The sequence below is a fragment of the Phascolarctos cinereus genome, unplaced genomic scaffold, assembly GCF_003287225.1.
Source record: "Phascolarctos cinereus isolate Bilbo 61053 unplaced genomic scaffold, phaCin_HiC Scaffold_4;HRSCAF=312, whole genome shotgun sequence".
NCBI classification, from domain to species: domain Eukaryota; kingdom Metazoa; phylum Chordata; class Mammalia; order Diprotodontia; family Phascolarctidae; genus Phascolarctos; species Phascolarctos cinereus.
The window spans coordinates 634,665,266-634,691,936 of record NW_027555847.1 but is presented as its reverse complement, the minus strand read 5'-3'; the positions used below and the strand labels follow the sequence as shown (position 1 = coordinate 634,691,936).

Sequence of the window (26,671 nt, the reverse complement as noted above, 5' to 3'; positions counted from 1 at the left end):
TCTCAGTAGATTGTAAGCTCACTGAGAGAGAGAAAATAGCAGTGGACAGAAAATCAGCCTCCTTGAGTTCAAGTCCTACCTCTAGAACATACTGGCTGTGTGACTGTGGACAAGTCATTTAAGCTCTCAGTGCTCAAGGCAATTCTCCAGGACAAAAACAATCACAGAAAAGGCCTGCACTGATGGACAGTCTCCTCATTAATAGTTTCCTATAACAATGAAATTAGAATGTGGTCCAAAAATCAAAGTTCAATATAAGTCAAAATTGTGAATGACAGTCAAAAAAAGGGGATGAAATCCTCAGCTGCAATAACGAAGGAATGGTTGAGAATGAGTCAGCTGTTCATCTGATGGTACCTTAGGTCACATCTAGAATATCACATTTGTATGTACCTACTAAATGTCCACCATGTGTTACTGGGCTAAATGCTGGGGAACCGAAAGCAAAAAAAAAAAGAGAGAGCAAACCTATGATCAACATCTGTAAGTAACAAGGGTGCAATAAGTTTGTAACAAGGCAGATTTCAGGCTGGCATAAAGGAAAACGTCCTAACAATTAAAGCTGTCCAAACATGGAATAGACTGCCTCAGGACACTATTGTTTTTTAACCTAAAGTCAAGAGATCTGGGTTCCCATCCCAGCTCTTATACTTACTATCACATGAACATGGACAAAGCACATGTCTCTAAATCTCTAATCTCTAAATCAGTTTAACACCTATAAAAAGGGAATAATAAAATCAGCTTTACCTAATGTGATTTTTGTCAACAAACTTTTATCAAATCAATAAACATTTATCAATCACCTACTATGTTCAAGGCACTGTACTAAGTGCTGGGGATTCAAAAAGAGGCAAAAGACAATCCCTGGCCTCAAAGAGCTTACAATCTAACATTGCAAGTTACATACAGAATAGGAAATAATTAACAGAGGGAAGGCACAAGAATTAAGAAGAGGTGAGAAAGGGTTCCTATAGAAGATGGGATTTTAGCTAGGATTAAAAGGAAGACAAGGAAGTCAGGAGGCAGAGATGAAGAGGGAAAGCATTCCAGGTATGGGAGACAGCCAGAGAAACGCCCAGAGCCAAGACATGGAGTGTCTTGTTCATGGAACAGCCAGGAGGCCAGTGTCACTGTATCAAATAGTATGTGGCTGGAATTAAGGTATAAGCAGACAAAGGGAGGGGACTAGGTTATTAAGGGTTTTGAACACCAAACAGAAGATTTTGTATTTGATCCTAGAGGTGACAGGGAGCCACTGGAGTTTATTGAATTAAGGGTTGGAGGGGGTAGGTGACATGGTCAGACCTGCACTTTTTGAAAATGACTTTGATGCCTGAATAAAGGAATTGTGGGAGGTCTGAAGAGGGATGAAAAGGTTGTGGAGAATGGCATTTTGAGTTGATGAGGAAGGTAAAATATGATCAATGAGGTCCCAGGTGAGGAGGTAACATTAATTTGCAGTGAACAAAATCAGAATGGGTGCATGATTTTCTCCACCTACATTAAGCAGCATGTGCATTGGACTGAAGACACTGGATAGTGGGAGGGAATCAAGGCTGAGGCTGGCAATATGAAAGCAGTTAGGGACTCAAAGGAATAGGACAGTGTAGAGCTGGGCTGGTTCACTAAGGGGTCAGGATGAGGAAAAAAGGAGAGTGGCTAGTACAGGGGAGACAGCCTGGGAGAGAACTAAGGGGTCAAGGGACTAGATGTCACAGCTGGACGAAGTGTAGGGTTTGGTAAGAGAGTGAAAACACATTATCGTCAAATAAGGGAATTTTGAAATTTGTGAACATGTAGGTGGTTCAATTGTCAATGATGGCAAGAACAAGCATATGACTATCTTTGTATGTGGTTGTGATAAGGTGGAGGAGTTGCTTACGTGAGGTGAAAAAAGCACTATATAAACATGTGAGCTAGTACCCAAATTAGATATCAAGGTTTATTTATTTACATATTCACTACATCATGCCATTGCATTTTCCCTCCTAATTTCTTCTGACAATCAAAGGCAGCATGGCTCACTGGATAGAGTGCTATGATTGAAGTCAGGAAAGCCTGGGTTCTAAATCCCTCTTCTGATCCTGGGCAAGTTACATAATTTCTATATGCCCCAAGCAACTTTGTCTAGAACTTAGTAATTGATTTGTGATTTGCATCGGTGGAGGGAAATTCTATAGTTGGAGTTCACCATATTGATAAACAGTAAAGCACTGTTTACCTTCTCTTTTTCCTCATGGAATACACAGATTACTCAAAATGTCAGCTTAGGGAGAGAGAAAAGAGAAAAGAGGGGGTGAAGTTTCTTAGCCTAGCATCTGACCAATTTGCCACTTTTACAGAATTTCTGAAGAAAAAATGGTTAAAAATACAGGACTACAGTTGCACATAGGTAAGACCACATTGTAGTTAACTCTGTGACTTCTACAATGTCTACTGGCATGTGAGAGATAAAATGGACAACTGGAGACCCAGAGAAAACTAGTTACCTTCCCCAGGGTTCAGTTATTCTAAGCTATTTGCAAAGTAATGTTAACCTATACTTCATAAAGTTATTTCATGCCATCCAAACTCTATTTGCTTATAAGAAAGAATCTCAGAGTAAACTAAAGCAAAACAAAAAACCCAAATCTTGACTTCATACATTTTTCATTTCTTTTGCTCATATCAGTACTAAAATTTGATCCTTTTCTTTGAATTTCCACTTACTTTAGAATTCCAATCTTCAGTTGTAACCCATGTAGTACTTCTGTTACACCATATACATCAGCAAGCAGATGATGTGTTGAAACTATCTTTTTGGCATTGAGATGAGAGTAATTTTCCTTTAAAAATGATAACCCACACATTCGCCCATTGTTCAACCACTCCTTATCATAAAGATATTTTGCACTCCATCTCTGACCTGTGAATAATGAAATCACCCAAATTACAAATGACCCAATTAGTGTTTCCTTTAAAATCTTCCACTGCCAATAGTACTTGTGGATGGACAGGACAGGCTCCGTTTCTAGCAGCAGCTTCAAAGGGTATAGTACTGACACCTTGAAAGCAGTTTCCATTTTCAAGGAAATTACAGTAGGCTACATAAGAACAAATATTATGAAGGATATAGTTACTAACAGCTGAAAAACTGGGAACTAGTCTCTACTTCTAAATGCCAAATTATCTATCTGCCAACAAACCATAGCTGAGAGGGAAGGAGAGTCATGTTGATTTATATTTTTCTCACTTCTTTTTGCTTCGAAAACTGTCACTTAGTTCTAGCTAAATTTCTAAAATATTACATTTCTGAGTGGTATTTTTGAGATCCAGCTGTGTGCACTGTTTTTGTTGGTTAGTTTTCCTTTTCAAAAGGGAAAAAGGACAGTACTCTGGATGTTAGCATGTAGAATTACCTCTAACCAAAAAAGGGTGGCAGCATGTTGTAATAGAAAAGGCATAGGACAGAAATAAATTTGGATTCTACCTTAGGTTTGCTATGGGACATTGAACAAATAAGTTTATCTCTACTGGCCTCAGTTCAGTCATCTGTAAAATGAAGGAGTTGGACTACAAAGTTAAAGTCCCTTTCAATTCTAAAATTCTTTAATTTCACTTTTCTACATCTATCCATTACTTGTAGTTGTCTGGAAATGTGTGGTTTGTCTTTGAATAGCCTCTGTGACAATAAGGAAAGCTCCAAGTAAGCAGGATTGAATAATGCCTCTACGAGTTCAGTTCAAGTATATGTAGTGCTCTGGGCATTTTCCTAGTTATTGTGACAACAAGAACATGAGTATAAAACACTGAATCGTGTAACTGGCAAGAATGGAATACACAGAAAAGGGAACAGAGAGGACCATTTTCCTTCCATAACCACAGATACAAATCTATCTTTCTAGTATACTGATAATTATATTATTATATTTGCATTTGTTTTATTATTCCTTTAAGACAGATAACAGTTTAATGAGGTAACAATTTTGAAAGAACATTGAGGTAAGGTATCAATTTTATTTCACATAAAATATCATGCCATAATACCAAAATATATTTATGAAAACTTATAGGTCAGAGAATTTTGTATTAATATTTATAGCATGGAATAATCACATATTGTACATGTAGTTATATATAATGAATATATACATTTATTCAAATATTATGGCTTCAACCAAGGTAATTTTGAAATAACATTAATATCTTATCCATAAGATTCCCCTTCAGCCACTCCACTGAAGCATCTTTCTGGACAGTACCTTTTCCCCATTTGTGCAGCTAAGCAAATCCTATCCACCTACTTATTGGTGGGGAATGGCAACAGCAATCAGAAAATGATTGTTGAATAAATCAGGGACAGTGACAGCAAATTAAAAGAAGTATATTTTATAGGGCAGCATCTCACCCTCACCATAAGATACCCCTTTCCTGTAGTTTTTAGGTAGACAGATTCCACTGACGCTTAGGCAGGATGAACAGAGATATAGAGTAGACGTTAAAAGTTACTGTTTTTTTGTAGGGGCTGGGCAAGGGCAATAGGGCTTGGAAACACATGTGAGTGGCAGAGCTGTGGAGAGCTAGGAGAGGCTGAGAGGTAATGAGAGAGTAGATACAAAACTGATGATGCAGGTGAGAAGCAGCACAATAAAGACCAGACTTCATTACCTTCCCAGAACTTCAACATCAGTTTCCCAAAGCCCCTCCCAAGCTGTGGACAGAGGGCATATAGGGGAAGCAACTTCTCCTTTGCCCTTGCCCTGCCTAACACAGAAGCCTCAAGTCTACAGCAGAAGCTCTGGGGAAGACCTGGAGGAGGAGAATTTGGCATTACCATGATAAAGATCATATAGTCTCAGTTCTCTGTAAAGACCTAATTTAATCTTTTACAAGTAAGAATTTTGATTTAAATTACGGAAGGCGTTCCCTATTTATAACATAGTTCTTATTGAGCTAACTTTGTCTCAACAACATTATATTTTCACAAAATTAGTTAATGGAATTTTTCAGGGTATAATTATATTAAGGAACAGACCAAATAACAAAATACCTACCTGGTGGATCCCTGCAAATATAACAGATGTACTGCTCGGGGATGCTGTCCTCCAGCAGCCCCATACAGACACTGTGCTGCCAACACAGGCACTCTTCACACTGTTAGAAAACAAAAGGTATATGCAGCTACAGTCTTTGCTTTTTTGAAACAAAAAATTATTCCCTTCCAAATAGCCAGTTTGAATTCTACCACTATAACAGTTAAATTTATTCTTCATGTAGCAAAAACTAAACATGATTTAAGGTTAATTCCAGTTTTGAAACAGTTGTCTATTTCACAACTTTTCTTTGTGAAAGTTATTTAAGTGGTTTATGATCCATTAGCTCAATTAAAAAGCAAATTTTTTTTTTCCATCTAGATCACATTGATTCTTTGGAATTACATTCTTAACTAAAGCTTTTCTTTTTAAAGTATTAAAATACATATTAAAAACAAAATGCATGTATTCCGTTGCACACTGAAGTATTATCAGTGTAGTTGTTTTGATTAATTTGTGATTTCTTGCATGTGGCTGTAATGTGAAAAGGATTCTTTTTTTTTTTATGTGCAGTCTCTTTTTTATTTTATTTTTATTTTTTGCTAGGCAATGGGGTTAAGTGACTTGCCCAGGGTCACACAGCTAGTGTTATGTGTCTGAGGCTGGATTTGAACTCAGGTCCTCCTGACTTCAGGGCCAGTGCTCTATCCACTGTGCCACCTAGCTGCCCCTAAAAGGATCCTTTTGAAGTATTAGATAGCTCACTAAAGTCCTTTACACTTCTGAAATTCTGCAAACTCCCATATCCATCTCATGAAGAGAAGAAAATCTGTGAAGCACCCTTCCATTTGCCAATCAGTTCTTTATGTTTCCTGCTTTTCTATATTTATAATGAAAACATAAAAACAGAGACAGCTGTGCTTCAGTTTCTTTTGTAATGTATAAACTCATCTGTCACTTCTCGAAGACATATTTAGAAGTTCAAACATTTCAAGTTCAAATGTTTAATGTTCCTAGATGGCCTGAAAACTGTCATTCTTAGTACCTTCTGCTACCTTTTTTGGGGCTCCACTGTCATCACTTGAGGAAGTAGGAGGCTTCGATAGCTTTATGGCCATTTTCTATTTTTGCATGTTTTATGGGTCACCACGGCTAATGAATTCATCCCTTTATTGCTGGACTGGCAAAGGAAGAGTTCTAGGCAGGGCCCTTACTACTTAGCTACTGAAAAGGGCTGAGTCTGAGACCTGCTCTGGACTAGCCTGCCCTGGAGCGCTTGACACACCTTTGGTTGACTCTCTGATGCTGTCTTGGGCCTGAAGCTGAGCCTTCAATCAGCTCTGGGTGATCCTGTGCTTAGATCTCTGAGCATTTTAGACCATGATCTCAGGCCATCCCTGTTCCACAGCTCCTGCCCTGGCTACTTGTTTGTAGGTCAAATTTGTGATATCAGGCTAGAAAGATGACTCACTGTATTTTTTCTTGATTTCTCTTGGCATTCTTTCTAGTTCTCTGTTGGAGTAATTGTGGCAGGGGACAGGGGTGAGCAAGCTGGGCTGTACTCCAACATCATGGCTAGACTCTCCATACTTTGTTGTTTTTCACTAGTTCCAGGTCATTACACAGTGATTCAAACTATAGCTCAAGTCTCTTTTGCCCTCAAAGGCAGATGAGTATCATAGCAAAGAAGGTGGCCAAAATAATGACTGTTTGAACCAAGGCTATATCTTTCCTTTCTTTACAAAGTATGTTGGAAGGATCTTTCACTGAGCCAGTCTGCCCAGTGAAGGCTAAAACTATTTCACTCATCACATAATAGTAATATGAGCAAGTAACCAAGAGAAAGATACTGCATAGAAACTTATCTGCTTTGCCAACCTTTCAAAAGTATGGAATCAATTTAATACCAGACTCACAGAAGAAATCAGAGGTGGAAGGTATTTCACAGGCCATTCAGATTAACTAATACCTTTAATTAAAAAAAAAAATGTCCTCTGCCACAAACCTAACAAGTGATTATTCAGCCTTCACTTGAAAACCTCCAGTAAGGGCAAAAACACTGTCCTCCAAAGCAGCCCATTCTTCTTTTGGATAACTCATTGGTATGATTTTTCCCCTTTATATCAAGCCAGAATTTTTTTCTACTTCTACCCCCTGCACAAAGTTCCATTCTTTGGATTCAAGAATAACAAACCTAATCTTTCTTCCACATGACAATCCTTCAAAGATAGCTATCATGTTCCCACCAAATCTTTATTTATATAATTTTCATATGGCATGATCCACATGACTTCCGTTTTCTCTGTCTTCTCTCCTTTTTATGCTTTTTAGTTTATCAATGTGCTTCCTAAAATGCAGCCTCCAGAGCCCTACACAATACTCAAGATCTGAAGAACCACCATCTAGTCCTGAAACTAGGCTTCTCTTAATGCAACCTAGGACTACATTAGATTGTTTGGCTGCCATATGATACCACTGACTCATTTTGACTTTGCAGTTCACTAAAACAGCCAGATCTTTTTCAACTGCTCTTTAGCCTTGCCTTACTTGTCTTGATTTGTGGAATCTATGTGTAAGATTTTATATTTATCTCTTTTCAATTCATCATATTAAAACTCAATCAATATTCTATTCTATGAAGATCTTTCTAGGTCCTGCCTCTATTATCCAACATGCTGGATATCCCTTCTACTTTATGTCATCAAAAAACTTGATCGGTATGCCATCTATGCCTGTTTTCAAGTCAAAGAGAAAATGTTCAACAGCACAGGCTCAAGTATAGATCTCTGTAGCATTTCACAAGGTACTTTTCTCCAGATTACACAGAACCACAAATGACTCTTCTTTGGATTTGGCCATTCAACCAGTTCTTGGTCCACATAACTCTACTCTATCACCTAGCCCACATCTCTTTATCTTATCCATAAGAAAAGCAAAAAGTTTTGTCAAATATTTTACTGAAACTAATCAGTAAAGTAAAATATATCTTACAAAATTTCCCTAATCTAAAAAGGAAATAAGGTTCATCAGGCACAATATGATTTTAATGAAGCCGTACTGGTTCTCTGTGATCATCACTTCCTTGATGTTCCTTAACTGTCCCTTTAACAATGGCATCATAGAATTTTGCCAGTAAGTCAAGGTTACTGGTCTAGAATTTGCAGATTTCATTCTTTTCCCATTTTTTCACACCAGGTCATTGTTCTCTTCCAATCTGTCGTACCTCTCCAACTCTCCATGATATTTCAAAGATCACTGACAATAACTCAGCAATCATATCTGTCAGGTCTATAAATACCTGAAGATACAATTCCTTTGGGTCTGGTAACAACCTCATCAAATGCAGCTAGACACTTTGTTACGATTGTGCTCTTGTCTTAGTTATGAACTGCTTATTAGTCATTTTTGTTCCATTCTTTCCAGTTGCAAAGATCATTCTCCTTTGCAGAGAAAACAGAAGCAAAATAAGCCCTTAACATTTCCACCTAGCCTCTGGCCCACGTTATTTATTATCACTCCAACCACCCTGAGCAGTCATCATACCCTTTCCCTGATCCTCCTCTTTTCCCCAAATTATACTTTTAAAAAGGCTTTTACAATGTCTTTAGCTGTAAAGTTCATCTCATTCTGTGCTTTAACACTTCAAAGTATTTTTACAGGAATGGGCCATATTGCTATATTCATCTTCAGTGTTACCTTTTCTGAAGCCCTGGATTTAAAATGCTGACTAATAACTGACCTCTATATAGGATTTCAAAATTAGCAAACTGCTGCATGTACATTATTTCAGTTGAACTTCACAGTAAGATATTAAGAAGCTCATTTTCAGATAAAGAAATGTGTTTTAAAGAAGTTAAATGAACTCCTTGCCCATGGTCACATAGCTAGAAATTTTAGAGGCAGGATTTCAACTTAGGTCTTTTTGCCTTCAAGTTCAGCCCTATATTCATTAGCCCATACTGTAGGATTGTGGTTGTAAAATAAGGGACTTTTCCACTTAGCTGACGGAATAAATTTCTCTGATTTCTATTGCTTTTCTTTTGTACAATAATGAATTTGAAATACATACATACACACACACACATATACATACATACATACATACATACATACATACATACATACATACACAAAATAGTAGTTAGCAAAAGGTAAGACAACAGCAATACACTTGTCAGCAAACATCTAAAGTAATATTCAGGACTGTAAGAAATATAAGCAACTGATTACCTGAATCATAAAGCCATTCTCCTCATCCATTTCACAAATACACCTGACAATTTCATTAATGGCATCATCTTCATCTTGAGACTCTTCAAAATTGGTCGAATCAAAGTCCTGATTGTATTCATCACCACTTAGAAGCAAACTTTCAGTTGAAGAGTCATCCAAGAACTCTACATCTGACAAGTCTAAAAAATATAGAAAAGTTTTATGAGTATATTTTCCATTTTTACAGAAGTATTTTTTGCTCCAGGAACACCTAAATATTTCACAGAATAATGGTTTGGAAGGAATATGGAAGAATAGGAAGAAGACAATAAACTAATAAATATCTAACTACATAGTTTACAAATAAGATTTGATTTTCTTTACCATGGCTTCAGATACCAGTGACAGGACTGCTACAAAATGACAATATATCTCTAAAAAGGACTAATTATGTTCAAAACAATAATGTAAAAGGAGAAGGTCCACTGCCTGGGGTTAATGGTATACAAGCTGACAGAGAAAAAGCAGAACTTAATTTTTTACTTTTACCTTTTCTAGCAACAACAATGATTTTCAAACTGTTAACCATAGAATAATGATTACTAAGAAAAAAAATGAAACCTGAGACAGCTGAAATAAGGAGCACTAAACTGCCTTAAATCCATTAAAGTATTCGGAATTATTTCCCAGAATACTGACATAATGTGCAGATGTAATCAAAGAACCTAAAAAGTAATTTCTTATGAATGTGAGAGGTATCATAACAGGAAATGAGCAAATGTTGCTATGACTGATTTTCCAAATTCCCTGTACCTTTTTAGAATGGATTATGATAGTTTCAGCCCTTAGAGAGGGAAGTGGTATATACACCAGAAGCCAGGATAGATTCAATTAAAACTACTATCATTTCGTTTTTGTTAGGCTTATTAGGCTGGTAGTCCTTTAAAGTTCTACTCTGATGTCTCATTGTGGAGGTGATCTAGGGTTTTCAAAAACAATGCTAGCAGAGCAAAAGCTCTTATTAAGCCTAGTTAGAAAGGATTTGAGAATGAGCCTGGTGACAGACTGTTGGAGGACCCAACTACCTATGATGAGAGAGTCTCATCATCAACTAAGTCACAAACAGATAAACTTTGTGGCAGCAACAGTTCCTGAAAATCATGTACGAAGTCATAGAGGGGTAGGTGGAAGGGATAATCACACTGAAAGAAATATGGGACCTTAAAGTTATTAAACTGTCAAATTAGAGAATGTTGTAAATATAAGGCATTCGGAATTCAGCAAGGATTTTGACAAAACATGTCATGATATTTTTGTGGGAAAAAAAAAAAGAAAAATGTGATTTGGATATCAGCCTCTAGCAGAACAACAACTTGAAGAATATTGAGTAATATACTAATAGAAACCTGGAGGAAAAGAAGGGAATCCCTATTGTCGTTCCATAGGACCCTTTGGTAAGCACACACCTGTTCAACACTTTTATTTATAGCCTAGAGACCTAGAAAATATCAATTTTAGTATGGCATGAGGCTGAAAGAGATAACTAACAAATTGGACAAAAGACTAAAGATTTTAAAAGGTTGCTCAGTCAACAAAAATCCCCAGGTCTTTTTTCAAATAGACTTCTATTAAGCTAAGTCTCTATTCTTGTGCAGTTGACTTAATAAAGCATATAGACCTTACAAGTATCCTTATAAATTTCATCAAGTTAGTTTCCTTCCATTGCTTCAGCTTGTGAATCACAGTATCTGGCAGACAGTAGATGTTTAGTAAATACTTGTTGACTAATGGATGGGCTACATGCTAAAGCAGCCAGCTAACAAAAAGGCCAATGCAATCAGGATACATTCACTAATGCGCGTCTAGTACAACTGTTCGTTCCATAGTATACTGTGCCATCAGATCACATCTGGTTTGTTGTGTTCAGTTCTGTATTTTATAATTTTAAAGCAGAAATTAACAAATTGAAGCATATCAAGAGGATGGTAATGAAATTCAAAACCTTGTCACAAGAGGATCAAAGAAATGGGATTATTTACCCTAAAGAAGAAAATAACCAGGGGACAGAACACACACTACATATACACATGCACAACATACATCATCATACTTTATACCTTTTACTTCTAATTGCCTATATTACCTGGTCCAATCCTCAATTAAAGCATTAATTTTCTCTACATAAGAATGGACTTTTGGTTCCTGTGAAACTGGAATCATACTTCAGTGTCTTTCCAGTGAGCAATGCATGGATGTTATAGAGAGGCAAATTTCAAGGGATTATAGAGCTGGAAGGGACTTTAGAGGTTACTGAGTCCAATCTCCTCGTTTTGCAGATGAGTAAAAAGACAGAGTGGTTAAGTGACTTACTCAGGATCATACTGCTGGTGGTTGAACTGGAGTACAAACCCAAGTCTTGCTGACTCCAAATCCAATACAAATAAGAACTCTTTAACAATTAGAGTAATCGATAAAGAAAAATGTACTGACTAATATAGCACTGATTTCATATAGCACTGATTTCCCTGTTGCTAAGAAGCATATAAAAGAGAATATTCCTAGACGGAACAGGAGCTTAGTATAAAGACCTCATAATGTTAGGTTTCTTAAAAAGTCATAAAAAAAAAAGCCTTATATTAGATTACAGGTACTTTCTCTGGGCAAGAAAGGAATTTCCTCTTATTTCTTTCTATAGGGATTAGATCTGTTACTTCACTAAGGAACTCCCAGGTGAAGAACCTATCTCCATCAAAGAAGGCTGGTATCCTCTCTAAAAGTTATAATCATAGCGAGTTGGCTAGAACACTGAGAGTTAAGTGACTTGCTTAGGGGTTATAGAGCCAAAAGGTGTCACAGGGGAACTTGAACCCAGTTCTTCATGGTTTCAAGATTGGCTCTCAATATACTACATCACACAACCTCTTGTTGTTTATATATAACATAGCAATTACTCTTTCCTTTTATCTTTCTGTGGAGTTTTACTCACTTCCTTTCTATGATATAGTTTGAAAAATTAGGATTTATCCAAGGTAGAAAGAATATTCACATTCCACTATTAAAAAGATAAAACAGAAATTAATTTTAAGTCTCCTAGCAGGTCAACCTAATCACCCAATCATGCTGCCAACATTTAAAATACAACATGACTCAGTTTTTCTTAATCTAAAATATTCTAAAAAGGTCATAATTTTTGTTTCCTTGCTCTCTCATTTTTTTTACAATGTTTCATACTTGATTTTCAGGAAGCTGCATATTGCTATACATTAAAAATATTAACACATGCTTTATTTTGTGCCTCTGTTGATCCTTTTAAAAAAGAAGTATGCTGAGACATTTGGAGAAAACAAAACTGGTGGTAACTCACCAAGAATACTGAACTAATGGCAAATACATTTATAAAATTATATATTCAATAAAGTACAGGCAATTTTCAAAACAACAGTGAAATGCATTAGCATGATTAGCTTAAGTTTCTGACAGAACTCCAGTAAATCTCAGTTTGGTCAGGAAAAATTTGGAATCAATAGAAGTAATTGCCATTTATAAAACTCTGTATGTAAACAACTATGGTTGCTTAGAATTAAGAATGCACTTTTCTATAAAAACAATCTTATACATGCTGACAAGGTTCCAAGGCTAACCCACAAAAGTACCATACTAAATGTACTACAGAACCATTTGTTACACCCTAGAACACATCTTCTCATGCTTCTTTCCCTTCTATTGTTGGAAAAAGGACTCTCTCCACTCCCTGTCAATGATTGCAGCTCCTGTGGCCTGCTACAGGGGATAAACTTCTGGGTTCTGGGAATTCTGGGGCAAGCAGAAAGGGACTGGTAATGATAAACAGAAATTCAGAAATATAAGGTTTATATCAGCACTGCCAATGTGTTGGGAATAATCTGGGAACCATTTTTTTTCCTTTGACAAAATCTGTTTCTTTACACTCTGGTTTATGAGGAGAATAAGACAAAAACTCATTTTTTCCCTACATAGATGTGAAGCAATTCCTGAATATTGTCAAATAGCTAAGGAGAAAAAGTTCCTTCCTATACCCTATTACATTTTTTTCCACTCATCTATACAAAAGATGGCACAGATGCTTTTAACTCTGGTAACACAAAGGACTGAAGTAAGAATCACTGGAAAAACGAGAAAATCAAGTGTTTTCCCAGAGAAACTGTGAGGGTAGAAGTCCTCAGAGCAGAAGAGGTGGCAGGGAAGATGGGACAGACATGGACCAACACTTGCACAGAAGTATCAGTAAAAAGGGTAATAAAGAAGAGAATATTTATCAGTCTTATCTGCTCAGTGGAGAGTGGTAGAAGAGGCAAGGGAAGTGCTAAAACAACCACAGGCAGAGAAAGAAAAGTAAGAAGGGAAAAAAAAAACCAGGGAAAAGAAAGTGGTCACTCAACTGCTTGGATCACTGAGCCTTCCAGCTCTATACTACTATGTATCATTCTAGGTAAGGAACTGAAATAAATTTCCTACATCTAAGTCAGAAGCTTCTTCTAGTTTATGTTCCCTTATTAGCTCCACTGGCCACATGCCAAACATGCAGGCTAAAAGACCATGGTTAGGCAATGAATCATCACTGCATACAACAAATATCCATTAAAACATTAAATAGAGGGTTATTAAAATAGAGTTAATACTGAATTAAATTTGTATCTCACCCCCCCCCTTAAAAATATTTGGGGCAACATAGTTCTCATAAAGGGTTGAAAGAATCAACAATCTTAATATTTACTTGTGAATTAAAAATCAATATCAGGAATATAAAATGAGACCTTCTAATTAAATTTCTTTGAAGTAATGTGGCATAGTGAAGAGTATTGAATTCAGAGTCGATTTCTTGCTGTCAGTGACAAGCTTTGTGATCTTAGGTGAGTCACAACCTCTCTGGGTCTAAGTTTCTTCACCAAAATGAGTTGGATCATACCATTATCTAACATCCCTTCCAGATACAAAATCTTTGATGCTATGAAATTACATAATATTGCGAATTCTACTAGATAAGTAAACTACTCCTTAGGCTGTAAAGTAGGCAAGAATTAGCCCCTGACTTAGCTATTATCAGTTTGTACGTACCCCTCATGTACAGATTATCCATACACACTCTGTGTCCCTGAAAGCCCCAACTTTCAAGGGTTATCATGGGAACTCTTCCTTTCTATCTTCAATGTTTGAAATTTCTCTTCCATCTTCCTTTCCTTTCTATTCTCTTTTTCCTTGACACCATAGATCCCTGTTACTAGGAACACCAATTCTGAAATCTGGTCTCACTTTACCCCAATGTCTGTCCAAGACGCTTCTATGGCAAGATTTATGGCAGCAAAGAGTAAGCCACCTCAAGGGTCTTAAAAGCAGCATTCCCAGGCTTGATGGATTTCCTATTCCCCTTCCTACCAAAAGCATCCACTTTGTTATTTGTGAACAACATGCCCAGGAGATGCATCGACTATGGATAGTGCTTTTGTATACTATTATCACCTAAGTAAACTTTGTCTTTAACTCAAAGTCTCGGTGAAAAAAAAAAGAAAAAGGAAAACTTTTTAACTAGTCTGTTTTGCTATTATTGTTAGAAGTAAAAACATTTTATAAGACCTCAAAAGGTCCATATGCTTGCTTCAGGGACATAAGAGGAGAGAGTGGCTGTAAGAATGTTCTGTGCCAAACTGAGCTAAGGAAGGATAGAAATGTTGGAAAATGCCTTGAATATATTAAGTGTTCAATAACTGTTTGTTAAACTGAATTGATCAGAAACAAGTAGAGGTAGTGGAACAGGAAGAAAGCGGGTCAATCCCTGAGGTTTTAAGAAGAAAAAAACCTGGCAGTACATCAGCATGCACTATGTAACATACCTGAAGACGTACAGAGGGAGGATGCCTTGGACTTTCCTTAGTTCATCACCAACTAACTTCTGGAACTTCCAACCCTACTCTTACCTCTATAAGCCACTCCTAGAGAAGCAGAATGTGGTTCTGACCATGGCACACTCCCTTATTCAATAGTTCCCTATTGCCTCCAGGATCAAATATAAACTGTTTGACTTTTAAAGCCCTTTATAACTTAGATCCTTCCTATCATGTTACTCCCCTCCACATACTCTATGATCCAATGACACTGGCTTCCTTATTACTCCTTGAACAAGACACTGTATCTACAGTCTTTGTGCCTTTTCACATAGATGTCTTCTTCCTCATCTTTGCCTCTTGGCTTCCTTCAAGTCTCAGCTTTAAAATTCACCTTCTGCAAGAAGTCTTTCCCAGTTCTTTTCATGTTCGTGCCTTTTCTCTGAGATCATCTATAATTTATCCTGCATATATCTTATTTATAGATAATTGTGTGCTTTGTCCCCTATTTTTAGACTGTGAGTTCCTTGAAAGCAGGGACCATTCTGCATTTTGTCTCCTTGGTGCTTAGCATAGGGCCTAGCATATATAGAGCAGGCACTTAAAAAGACTTATTGACTTGATTTCTGGCCAGTACTGTAATTCCTTTCCCCACAGAAACACTGTTACATATAATGGTTGGGTTGTTAGGTATGATTAATACAATGTCATCCTTCAGCTATAATAAGGATTGAAATGGATTCTGTTGGCCAATGAATCTAATCACTACATTTAATTCCATTTCCATTGAGAAATGTGATGAGTTCCTAACTACTAACTTAAACATGAAATTTTGTATTGTAATATATTTGTATATAGGCTCAAGACTGCCTGTATTCTAAATGGCACTAAGTAATCTGGAAGCTTTTAACACACCTACCTTATTCAAGGGAACAATTTACTTGCCTATGAAATATAATGATGGTGAGCTCATCAAAGAAGCATTAACTGAGTTTCCTACATTTTATCTTAGCTGTTAATAATATGATTTTGGGGGGTTCATGTAATAACAAATAAATAGTCTTCCAGACCTTTTCAGGCCCTTAGGCCTGACTGTCCAGGTGTATTAAATCACACCCTAATACCTAATAGAATTAATTTTTAAAATCTCCAAAAATTCAGTACCCAGGAAAGAATTTACTCATGCCACAAAATATGCCCCATATGAGATTATAGAAACATTTGATAATCTGCATTAACTATATTAATTTATATGATTTGGACAAGTTAAAATAACTACTTCTGTTTTCTGATTCCTTTCTTTTTATTCATTCAACAAATATTTATTGAGCACCTGCTATGTACAAAGCACAGATTTTAGAATAATACTTGGACTATGAAAGTACCATACTGTAAGAATAACTACATCTGTATGGCACTTTAAGGTTTGCAAAGTGCTTTACCTATATCATTTGACTCTCGAGTTAGATGCTATTATGATCCCCATTTTATAGATGAGGAAACTGAGAATGAGAGCAGTTAAATGACTTGCCCAGGGTCACTCAGACAGTAAATAATGAGGCAGGACTTAAACTCAACACTGACTACAACAAACCCAGCACTCTTTCCACTGTACCACCTAGCTGACAGATACATATTGACAAGTTGAAGCATACCTTGAAGAAGGTGATCAGAATGGTAAAGGGTTTTGAGACTATGTTATATCAAAGAACAACTGAAGGAACATGGAATGTTTGGGCTGGAGCAGAGACTACATAGGAGTAAAATGAAAGCTACCTTCAAATATATGAAGAGATTCAATGTGAATGAGATACAGTTTTATTCTATGTGACGCTACAGGACAGAACAAGGACCAACAGTAGGCAGGTGAAGTGAGGCTGACTTCATTTCAGTGAAAGTTAGAACTTCCCAACATTTGACACTGTTCTAAAGTAGAATGGACCACCTCAGTAAGTATGAAACTCCCTAGCAATGCAGGCATTCAAGGAGAAGTTAGATGGACATTTCTGAGGCTGTCGTAGAGGGGATACAAGATTTAGATATGGGTTAGGCTAGATTACAACCATGAGTTCAACTTTAGAGTCCCTCCTAACTTTTCTCCTCTCAATCTGAACTTCTGGTGTTTATTTTAGGCTTTCCTCTTATTTTGTCTAATTTCATAACGTGTGCATATCACGTCACAATATCAGCATCAACAGTTTTAGAATCCATAGTGAGGCTTCTATATAATTCATAACATCATCCAAAAAAATCTGTGGTTTTATCAGTGTGGGTACAACTTTCTACTGACACAGATTAAAACTCCTTCATACTTTATATTAGAGTCACAATGAAATGCTCTGGCAAAAAAGAATTATCACCTGGTGGACAATTTTATATTGATGGGCCTTCTCTGAACTTAGCTAGGCTTGTCCTCAGACAACAGACCATTCCAAGGTCAGAGCTGAAGGATTTACAGCATGAAAGGATCTGCTACACCTTAATCTATTTTGGAATCCAGAATCATAGCCATGCCAGGATGAGGTACTGGAATAAGACCTTAGTGGAGATTATTATATGCACTGTAAAATTTGAAAGCAAATTTTATTCCTATTAGTACAAATTAAATTATGCAGAAAAAGATTCCTTTGCAAACCTTAAAGTACTTATATAAATATGACCTATTAGTGTCATATAATCAGATCCTCACTTCTTAAATTGTGTGCTTTATACAATAGGAACTCAGTAAATATTTTTAATTCATTAAATAAACTATTATTTCTTTTAGTCCCAATTCTACATATAGTAATTTTAAGCTTTAAAATAAAAAGCATCCTACAATTAAATGAACATACTTTCTCCACTAAGATCAACAGATAAAATAGCTCTTGGATATTGATATGACGTATTTTTCTCCGTGAACATGCTTCGCAGAGCCAGAGAACTCCCAGAGGACCGAGTGAGTGGAGAGGAGCACCTTTCCAAAAATTCTAGAGAACTGTCTTCATAGTCTGAATAGTCTGCAACATAAGACATCAAAAAATAATTTAATAAACTCTCAGGCAACCGAGAAGAGTCATCATAATGATGTTATGAAGTAGGTGCTCAAGTTATTGTCATATAAAACAGAAATGTAACCATTTTGTAACTTTCCCTTGTTATTGATGAGCAATCTGATCATCACTTACCAGATGATCTGACATGGAAAAAGGGCTTCTGAAGCATTCTGTCCATAGATAACATAAACTTTAATAGGGATTCAAATTTCCCATCATCAGCAACTGCCTTTGAGCAAAGCAGACAAAGAGGACATGTGGCTCTGGATCACCTATATATTTAATCTAAAGAATGCTACCATTAATTTATCCATAATTCTGGATTAGATCAGAGAGTACCCCGGTAAGAAGAAGAAAATCGCCCCCACTAACTGTTTAGTACTCATGAAAGAAAGTTCTAATTTCTTTTGAAATTTCTGGTAATTAGAGTAAATGCTATTAAGGTAACTGACATGTTTGCGAGGAATAAAGTCTCAAAAATAAAAAAATGACCTGAGCTCAGAGAGGTACCCGTCCTAAAGGAACTCACATTTTTAATTGTGGGGATAGTATGCAAATAACTAAGGGCATACAAGATACATACAGTGTAAATGGGGGGGGGGTGATATCAACAGGAAGGCATAAGCAGAGAAAATTTGTTTTGTATTATGTGGGATTTGAGTTGTCTTGAAGGAAATCAAGGAATCCAGGAGGTAGAAGTGAGAAAAGAGAATATTTCAAATATAGGGTTACAATTAGTGAAAAAATATGGAGTCAGGGGATGAAGTGTTGTGTGCTAAGACCACCAGTGTTGCCAGATTGTACAGTGTGTGGAGGAGAGTAAAGTGTACGATAAAAATACAGTGAAGAGCTTTAAAAGACAAAGAAAGGATATCATATTTGATTTTAGGAATTAACAGTGAGCCACTGGAATTTACTGAATAAGGGAGTAACAGTCTGCACTTTAAGAAGATTATTTTTATAGCTGAGGGAAGGATAAAATGGAATGAAGAAAGACTTAAGACAGGGAAATCAACCAGCAGATTACTCTAACAGCCAAGGCATAAGGTAATATACCAGGGTAGTAGCCACTTGAGTGAAAAGATAATGTAAAAGAAGAACACTTGGCAACTGACTGGATATGAGGTGAGAGTCAGAAGCGAAGGCGAAGATGACACCTACACTGCAAGTCTGAGTGATCAATAGAATGGTGGTATCCTCAATAGCAATAGGGAACTTTCAAAGAGGGGAGGGTTTCAGAAGAAAGATATTGGATATGTTGAGTTTAAGATGTTTTTGGACATCCAGCTCAAGATGTCCAATAGGTTGTTAGAGACGAAAGTCTAAACATAAACAGAGAGGTTATAAGTAGATAAACAGATATGAGAATCATTTGCATAGCGACCCTAAATAAATTCATGGGAATTAATGAGATCAGCAATTAAGAGAATTTTTGTGATAAGAAGAGGATCCAGAAGAGTTTCAGTGAGTAGGACCTGGATGAAGATCCAGGAAAGGAGACTGAGAAGGAGCAGTGAGATAGGAGAACCAGGAATGAGCAGAATCAAGAAAACCTAGAAAGGAAAGAGAATCCTGGGGAAGCTAGGTGGCTCAGTGGATAGAGCACTGGCCCTAGAGTCAGAAGGACCTGAGTTCAATTCCAGTCTCAGACCAAACACCTGACACTTACTAGCTGTGTGACCCTGGGCGAGTCGCTTAATCCCAACTGCCTAAAAAAAACCAAATAAATAAAAAATAAAAAAAGGAAAGAGAATCCAGAAGAAAAGGATGATCAACAATGTCAAAGACTACAGAGAGATCAGGAAGGATGAGGATTGAGAAAAGTTCATTAGATGTGGCAATTAAGAGATTACTGGTAACTTTGGAGAGAGTAGTTTCAGTTAAAGGATAAAGTTGGAAGTAAGAGTACAGAATATTTAGAAGTGAGAGAAAAAGAAGTGGAAGCATAGATTGTAGAGAGTCTCCTCAAGGAGTTTCAACAAAAAATGGAGAAAAGATACAGGATAATTGCAAGAGGGGTTAGTCAGAGCGAGTGAAGGATTTTTAAGAATGAAGGAAATGAGGGTTTACAGACAGTAAGGAAACAGCCAGTAGACAAGAGAGATCGAAGATCAGCACGAATGGGATGATATAAAGGACAATCTACTCCAGAAGATGGGACAGAATGAGATAAAAGGTGCAGATAATGAAGCTTTCCTCTACAAGAAGGGTCATTACTTCATGTGAGAAGGTTGAAGAAGAAAAAATAATGGGAAGAAATCCAACTAATTTGAGATGAAGAGCAGGGAAGAAAAGGGAACTCTCAGCAAATGGATGCAATATTTTTGGTGAAGTACAAGGAAAGTTCCACAGCTGAAAGGGTGAAGGGAGGTGGCCAGGGAATGCCATGGAAGACTTGAAAAGGGATGAAAAATTTTGGAAAAGCTGCTGTGGTGAGTGGGATGGTGAATTGATAAGGGAGGTATAAAAGGACCACCTTGCTGTAGCGAGGAGGGCAACTAGGTGCGCCACAGTGCATAGAATACCGATCTGGAACCAGGAAGACTCACCTTCCTGAATTCAAATCTGGCCTCAGACACTTACTAGCTGCATGACCCTGGGCAGTCACTTACCCCTGTTTGCCTCAATGTCTCATCTGTAAAATGAGCTCGAGAAGGAAATGGCAAACCACTCCAGGATCTTTGCTAGAAAACTCCAAATGAGGTCACAAAAAGTCAGACACAACTATAAACAACAATGAAGCTGTAGTGAGAGCCCAGCTGAAATTATGTAACATAAATTTGAAACGGAACATAGTCAACATGGTTTTATGATTTTTTTTCAGCTCCAATCAGCAGTACCTAAGCAGAAGTAAAAGCTGATGGTAGGAATAATACAAGCTTGTAGCTTGGCAACACATGAAGACAGTGTAGAGTTGAATTGGTTCAACAAGGTGTCAAAATGGGGAAGGGAGGAGTATGTGTATATTGAATCTGAGATGCTCATGGGGCAACCCAGATGGAGCTATCCAGCAAGTAGCTAGCAATGTTGGACTGGAATTCATGAGAAATGACAGCTAAATATACAGTTTTGGAATCATCTCTAGAAATTAATATGGGAACTAATGAGATTACAAAGGGAGAAAACGAAATGAAAGCAAATAAGATATTCCAGGAAGAAGCAATATGGTATAGTAGAAAGAGTATTGGATTTGGGAGTCAGGAAGATCTGGGTTCAAATTCCAGCTCAGAGCCATGCTAACTGTGACTCTAGGAAAATCATCTAACTTCTTTGTGCCTCAATTTCCTCAACTGTAAAATAAATGGGGGTGGACTTGATGGCCTCTAAAGTCCTTTACAGCTTTTAGTCTATGATCCCATGGTCCTATGACAAATCCTTGGAAGATTTCCATAGCTAGGGATTGGGAGATAGATTCAGCAAAGAAGACCGGCATGTTATCAGATAAAAAGGAGGACAACCAAGAAAAAGAAGTATCAGGGATGCTAAGGAAAGTGGTAACGTTTAGGATCTCTCCCACCATCCACTGCCTCCAACCCTACTCACATTTTGCTGAACAAAGAGATAACCATGCAATCATTTTGACTAGGTCCACTACAAATTTATGTTACAAAATATCAACTGGGCCCTCAATTGCTGCTGGGCAATCCCCTTATACCTCCCTAATTAACTCATTATCCCTCTTACCACACTGACACTTTCAAATCTTTTCATCCCTCTTCAAACCTTCCATGTCAATGCCTCATCCCCCTCCACTATCTCAACTGATAACCCTGCCTTTTATTTCACTGAAAAAATTCACATAAGGCTCTCTCTTCTCCCCTCATCCTCATCACTAGATCCATCTCATCCCATAGCTCTCCTGCCTTCTGTGGCTAAACCTGAGACAGATGTCTACAACTGATGCCTCACTTCCTTCTTTCTTATTTTCTTCTTAATTCTCTACAATTTGACTTATGACCCCATCATTCAACCAAAACTTCTCCCTGCAAAGACCAATGATCTTTTAATTGCCAATCTAGATGTTTTTTTTTTCCCTCAATCCTCATCCTTCTTGACTTCTCTGTAGCCTCTGACATGGTTGGTCTCCTTCTTCTTCCTGATAACTCTCTTTTCTTTAGGTTTTCAGGGCACTATTCTCTTTCCTGGTTTCCCCCCTATCTATCTTCCCACTACTTTTCAATGTCCTTTGCTGCCTCTTCATCCAGATCACAACCAACAACTGTGAGTATCCCAAAGGACTCTGTCCTGGGTCCTCTTCTCACTCTCTCTTCTATTTCACTCTGTGATCTCATCAGCTCCCAAAAAATTCAATTATTATCTCTATGCTGATGTTTCTAAATCTACTTATCCAGTCCTCAACTCTTTGCTGACCTCCAGTCTTGTATCTCCAACTGCCTTTTAGACATCTCAACCTAAATGTCCTATAGAAATCTTAAATTCGATGTCTAAAATTGAACTCATTATCTTTCTCACCAAACTTCCTTCCCTTCCATACTTCCCTACTTCTGTCAAAAGTATCCTCCCAGTCCCCAAGTTTGCAACCTAGGTACCTCCTCTCAAGTTTTGTCTCTTAATCCTCAGTACCCAATCTTTTGTTGAGGGCTGTTATTTTAACTTAGTAACATCCCTCACACATGACCCTCTCCTCTGATACTGCCATCCCACACCAGACTGTTGTAATATCCTGTTGGTGGGTCTGCCAACCATAAGTCTCTACCCACTCCAGTCCAATCTCCATTCAGTTGTCCAAGCGATTTTCTTAAAGCACCCCCACCCAATCAATAAACTCCCAGTGGCTCCCTATAACCTCCAGGATTAATTATAAACCCTCTGGTTGACATTCAAAGCCTTTTTACAACATTTTCCTTTCATCCTCCCATCTTCCCAGGCTTTTTACATCTTACACAACCGCCTTCCCCCAAGTACTCCTCTACTGACACTAGTATCTCTCTTACAGTGACACTAGACTCCTTGCTTTTCTTCAAACGAGACAATCCATCTCCTGACTTTTGGTAATTCAACTGGCTGTACCCAGTGCCTACAATGATCTGCCTCCTCAGTTTCACCTCCTGGTTCCCTGCATTTCCTTCAAGTCGCAGCTAAAATCCTGCTTTCTACAGAAATCCCTTCCCAATTGCTTTTAATTCTAGTGCCTTCCCTCTGCTGATTACTTCCCATTTATCCTGTATATGAAGTTTTTTTGTACATAGGTATTTACATACTGTCTCCCCCATTACATCGTGAGCTCCTCAAGGGCAGAGACAGTCTTTCTATCTTTCTTTGTATCCACAGCATTTAGGACAATATCTGGCACATAGCTGGCATTTAATAAATATGATTGGGAAAGAGATTTGTGGTGTCAAATGCTGTAAGGAAATGAAGATTGAGAAAATCTCACTAAATTTAGCATTTAAGAATTCAATAATAACTTTTAAGAAAGGAATTTCTATAGAATGGAAGAGTCAAAAGCCAAATTCCAAGAGACAAATCAAGCAGTCAAGTAATCAATAAAGAAGTATTTATTAAGTGCCTACTATATCCCAAGCACCCCTGATAGATACTGGGGATGAAAGTGTAAGGAATAAAACAAACCCTATCATCGCTGAGATTAGATTTTAATGGGAGAGTTAATTACATACAAAAATGTATTAACAGCCCAAATGTAAAGTTAATAAATATATGTATATACATAAAAGTAGTTAAATACAAAGTATTTTGGGAGGGATGGCATGAGACTTTGGGAGTAGGACAGGAAAGACAGTAGATGGTGCCTAAGCTATATATGAAAGGAAGATGGAAATGAGGTAAGGTTGAGGTAAGGAAAGACTGCTTTCCAGGCACAGGGGACAGACAGTGTTAAGGAGAAGTGACAGGAGATGAAATGTTGTCTGAGGAATAGAGAAAAGCACAGTTTGAGTAGAGTGAAGAGCATGAGATGGAGGAGTAATGTCCTTGAGACTGGAAAGAGGGTTAAGCCAGGCTGTGTGGTACCTGGAAAGCTAAAAAGAAGTATATATTTTATCCTAGAAGCAATGGGAAGCCACTGGAAGGGGCTGAGTAGAACAGTCACATGATCAGCACTGCTCTTAAGGAAAATTACTCTGGCACTTTGTCAACAATTAGGAGTCTTGTAAAAATCTAGGGAAGAAGTAACGATAATGAGAACCTGAACTAAGTTGTCAGCTCTATGTAGAGAAGGACTCAGTTGAGAGAGATGTTGTGAAGGTAGAAATGGCAACATTTGGCAGCTAATAGAGTGAGTGAGGAAGCCAAGATAACAATGAGATTATATACCTGAAACACTGGAAAGATGGTGGTACTTTTGACAAAAACTGGGAAATCTAGAAAGGAGTAGTTTTGGGAGGTTAAGATTGAGTTTCGGGTGTCTTTGGGTTATCCAGTTTGAAATGTTTAGTAGGCAATTGGTGATGAAGGGAGAGAATGGGTCTAGATATATGGATCAGGGAGTCAGCTGCATAAAGATGATAAACTCATGGAAGCTGATGAGGTTGCCAAGAGAGAGAATAGAGATGTAAAAGAGAAGAGTTCCGAGTACAAAATCTTAGGGAACACCCACCCATAGTTTGGGAGCATGATGTTTATGATGAACCAGCAATGAGGAGTGGTCAGGACATTAAGAAAACCCAGAAGAGAGAATATTCATGAGAAGGCAATCAAAAGTGGCAAATGAAGTAGAGAGGTGGAGAAGGATTAGAATCCAGAAAAGATGATCAGTTTTGACAATTAAGAGTTCACTGGCTGGACTTTCAACAAAGAAGGCTCCTAAATGGGAGGCAGGCTGTCCAGCGCACCCACTCAAGCAACACTGAAATATGTATCAGACTGAACGATCAAAAATCTAATAAGAAACTAAAATAAGTAACTTCTTCCAACCCAGTACTGTACAAAAAGTACCCTATTATATACCCCAATACTGCTCAGTGAGTGAGTCCAGAGCAATTAGAGATGAGACAGGTGTAGCCTGCAAAGCTGTGTCCAAAGACTATAACAATGGAGGGCTCCCTTGAGAAAAAGCCCAAGGGTGGTCAGAAAGCACAAGGCTGGGAACCTCGGAAGTGACCATCAACTGTGTAGGTGCAAACCAGTATAGTGCTGCAGTGATCAGACCAGGAAAGCTCAGGTCCATGGACTCTGAGGTCCCTAACATTAAGCCCTTAAGATCCAGACCTCTGAACCTCAAAGATCGAAGGAAGCGTAGAAATGTGAGAGGAACCTGCAATGGTAAATTTGTTAACCAAAAGGAGCTGCATGATGATGCAGTATTAACATTCTAGAATAGGGAGAAGAAACAAAAGAGTGTCCCTTCAACATTTTGGTTATCTTCAAAGGGTATTGAGGAATTTAAATAAGAAAAACATGGGTCCTGAGGGTGAAGTGGTTTTGTTCTGAGAATTTGTAAGAGGGTAAATTATTAAGAGGGAAAAGAGAGGGGGGAATACAAGTAAAATACTAATACAAAAAGGAGGAAGAAAGGGGCAGAACTTGATTTCTTATAATTGTATGAAAAGTGTATAGAAGAGGGACAGAGTCAAGATGGTGGAGTAAAAGTAGTGACATGCTTGAGCTCTCTCCCAAACCTCTCCAAATACCTGTAAAAAAATGGCTCTAAACAAATTCTAAAGCAGCAGAACCCACAAAAAGACAGAATGAAATAAATTTCCAGCCCAAGACAACTTGGATGGTTGATCGGAAAGGCATATTGTGATGGGTGGGGGAAAGGAATGCAGTTCGGCATGGGCGTGTGGTCAAAACAGGCCTCAGCAAACCTGGAGCTAACCTCAGAGGACTGAATCACAGGCATCTACGGCGGTTTCCAGACTTCTCAACCCACAAACACCAAAGACAACTTAAAGGTCAGTAGGAAAAGTCTGTGTCTGCGGTGAGAGAGAAGCCTGTGGCCCCAGCCCCAGTCCCAGAGTGTGGCCTCAGGGCGGCGGATGCCTCCTGAGATTCCAGCCCACAGACTGAGGGGGAATCTAGTGGCCAATCAGAGGAGGATTATAGGTATCTCTTTGCTGGTGCTGAGGCAGGATTCTCTTGCTTTGCCCGTGCTTGGATCTGGGTCACAGTCCTGGGTGGCAGTCCTGGGGTGAGAAGCAGTGCTGGTGAGGAGGAGCTCGTAGTGGTGGTGAAGAGAGAATCCTCCTCACAGTTCCAAGGCAGAAAAGAGAGCTTGTGGTCACTCATAGACCAGAGCACAGCCAGGAAAGGAGTAAACACCTCGCCTTTGATTGAACTACCTTGGAAGAACTGAAAATTTACAGGTCCCTAGAAGTATCTCTGAAAATAGCTGCACAAAACCCCTGAAGCTTGATACATTATCCACACTGGAAGCAGACCTCTACCTTAACAAAGAGTTTAAAACTCAAGTAATTGGCTGGGATCATGAACGAACCTCACAAAAAAAGGCAGACCATAGAATCTTTCTTTGGTGACAAAGGAGATAAAAACATGCAACCAGAAGAAGACAACAAAGTCAAAGCTCCTACATACAAAGCCTCCAAGAAAAATATGAATTGGGCCCAGGCCA

The 26,671-nt window shown here is 38.0% G+C and overlaps 1 protein-coding gene across 18 annotated transcripts in view; it reads right to left on the bottom strand.

Annotated features, from left to right (window-relative positions):
* Window positions 1-26,671, bottom strand: part of PHF20L1 (PHD finger protein 20 like 1) — a 132,008-nt gene that overhangs the window by 18,980 nt on the left and 86,357 nt on the right. For 17 of the 18 annotated variants that reach the window (XR_013486340.1, XM_078153742.1, XM_078153749.1 and 14 more), the window contains 4 exons: window positions 17,920-18,084; window positions 9,246-9,427; window positions 5,037-5,136; window positions 2,713-2,908 (listed from right to left, as the gene is read on the bottom strand). Coding sequence is in view for 17 of the 18 variants with exons in the window: in XM_078153742.1 (XP_078009868.1) it covers window positions 2,713-2,908; window positions 5,037-5,136; window positions 9,246-9,427; window positions 17,920-18,084 (643 nt within the window). In the remaining variant the exon portion in view is untranslated. The remainder of the gene's footprint in view (window positions 1-2,712; window positions 2,909-5,036; window positions 5,137-9,245; window positions 9,428-17,919; window positions 18,085-26,671) is intronic. The other variant, XM_078153753.1, reaches the window with a different exon arrangement.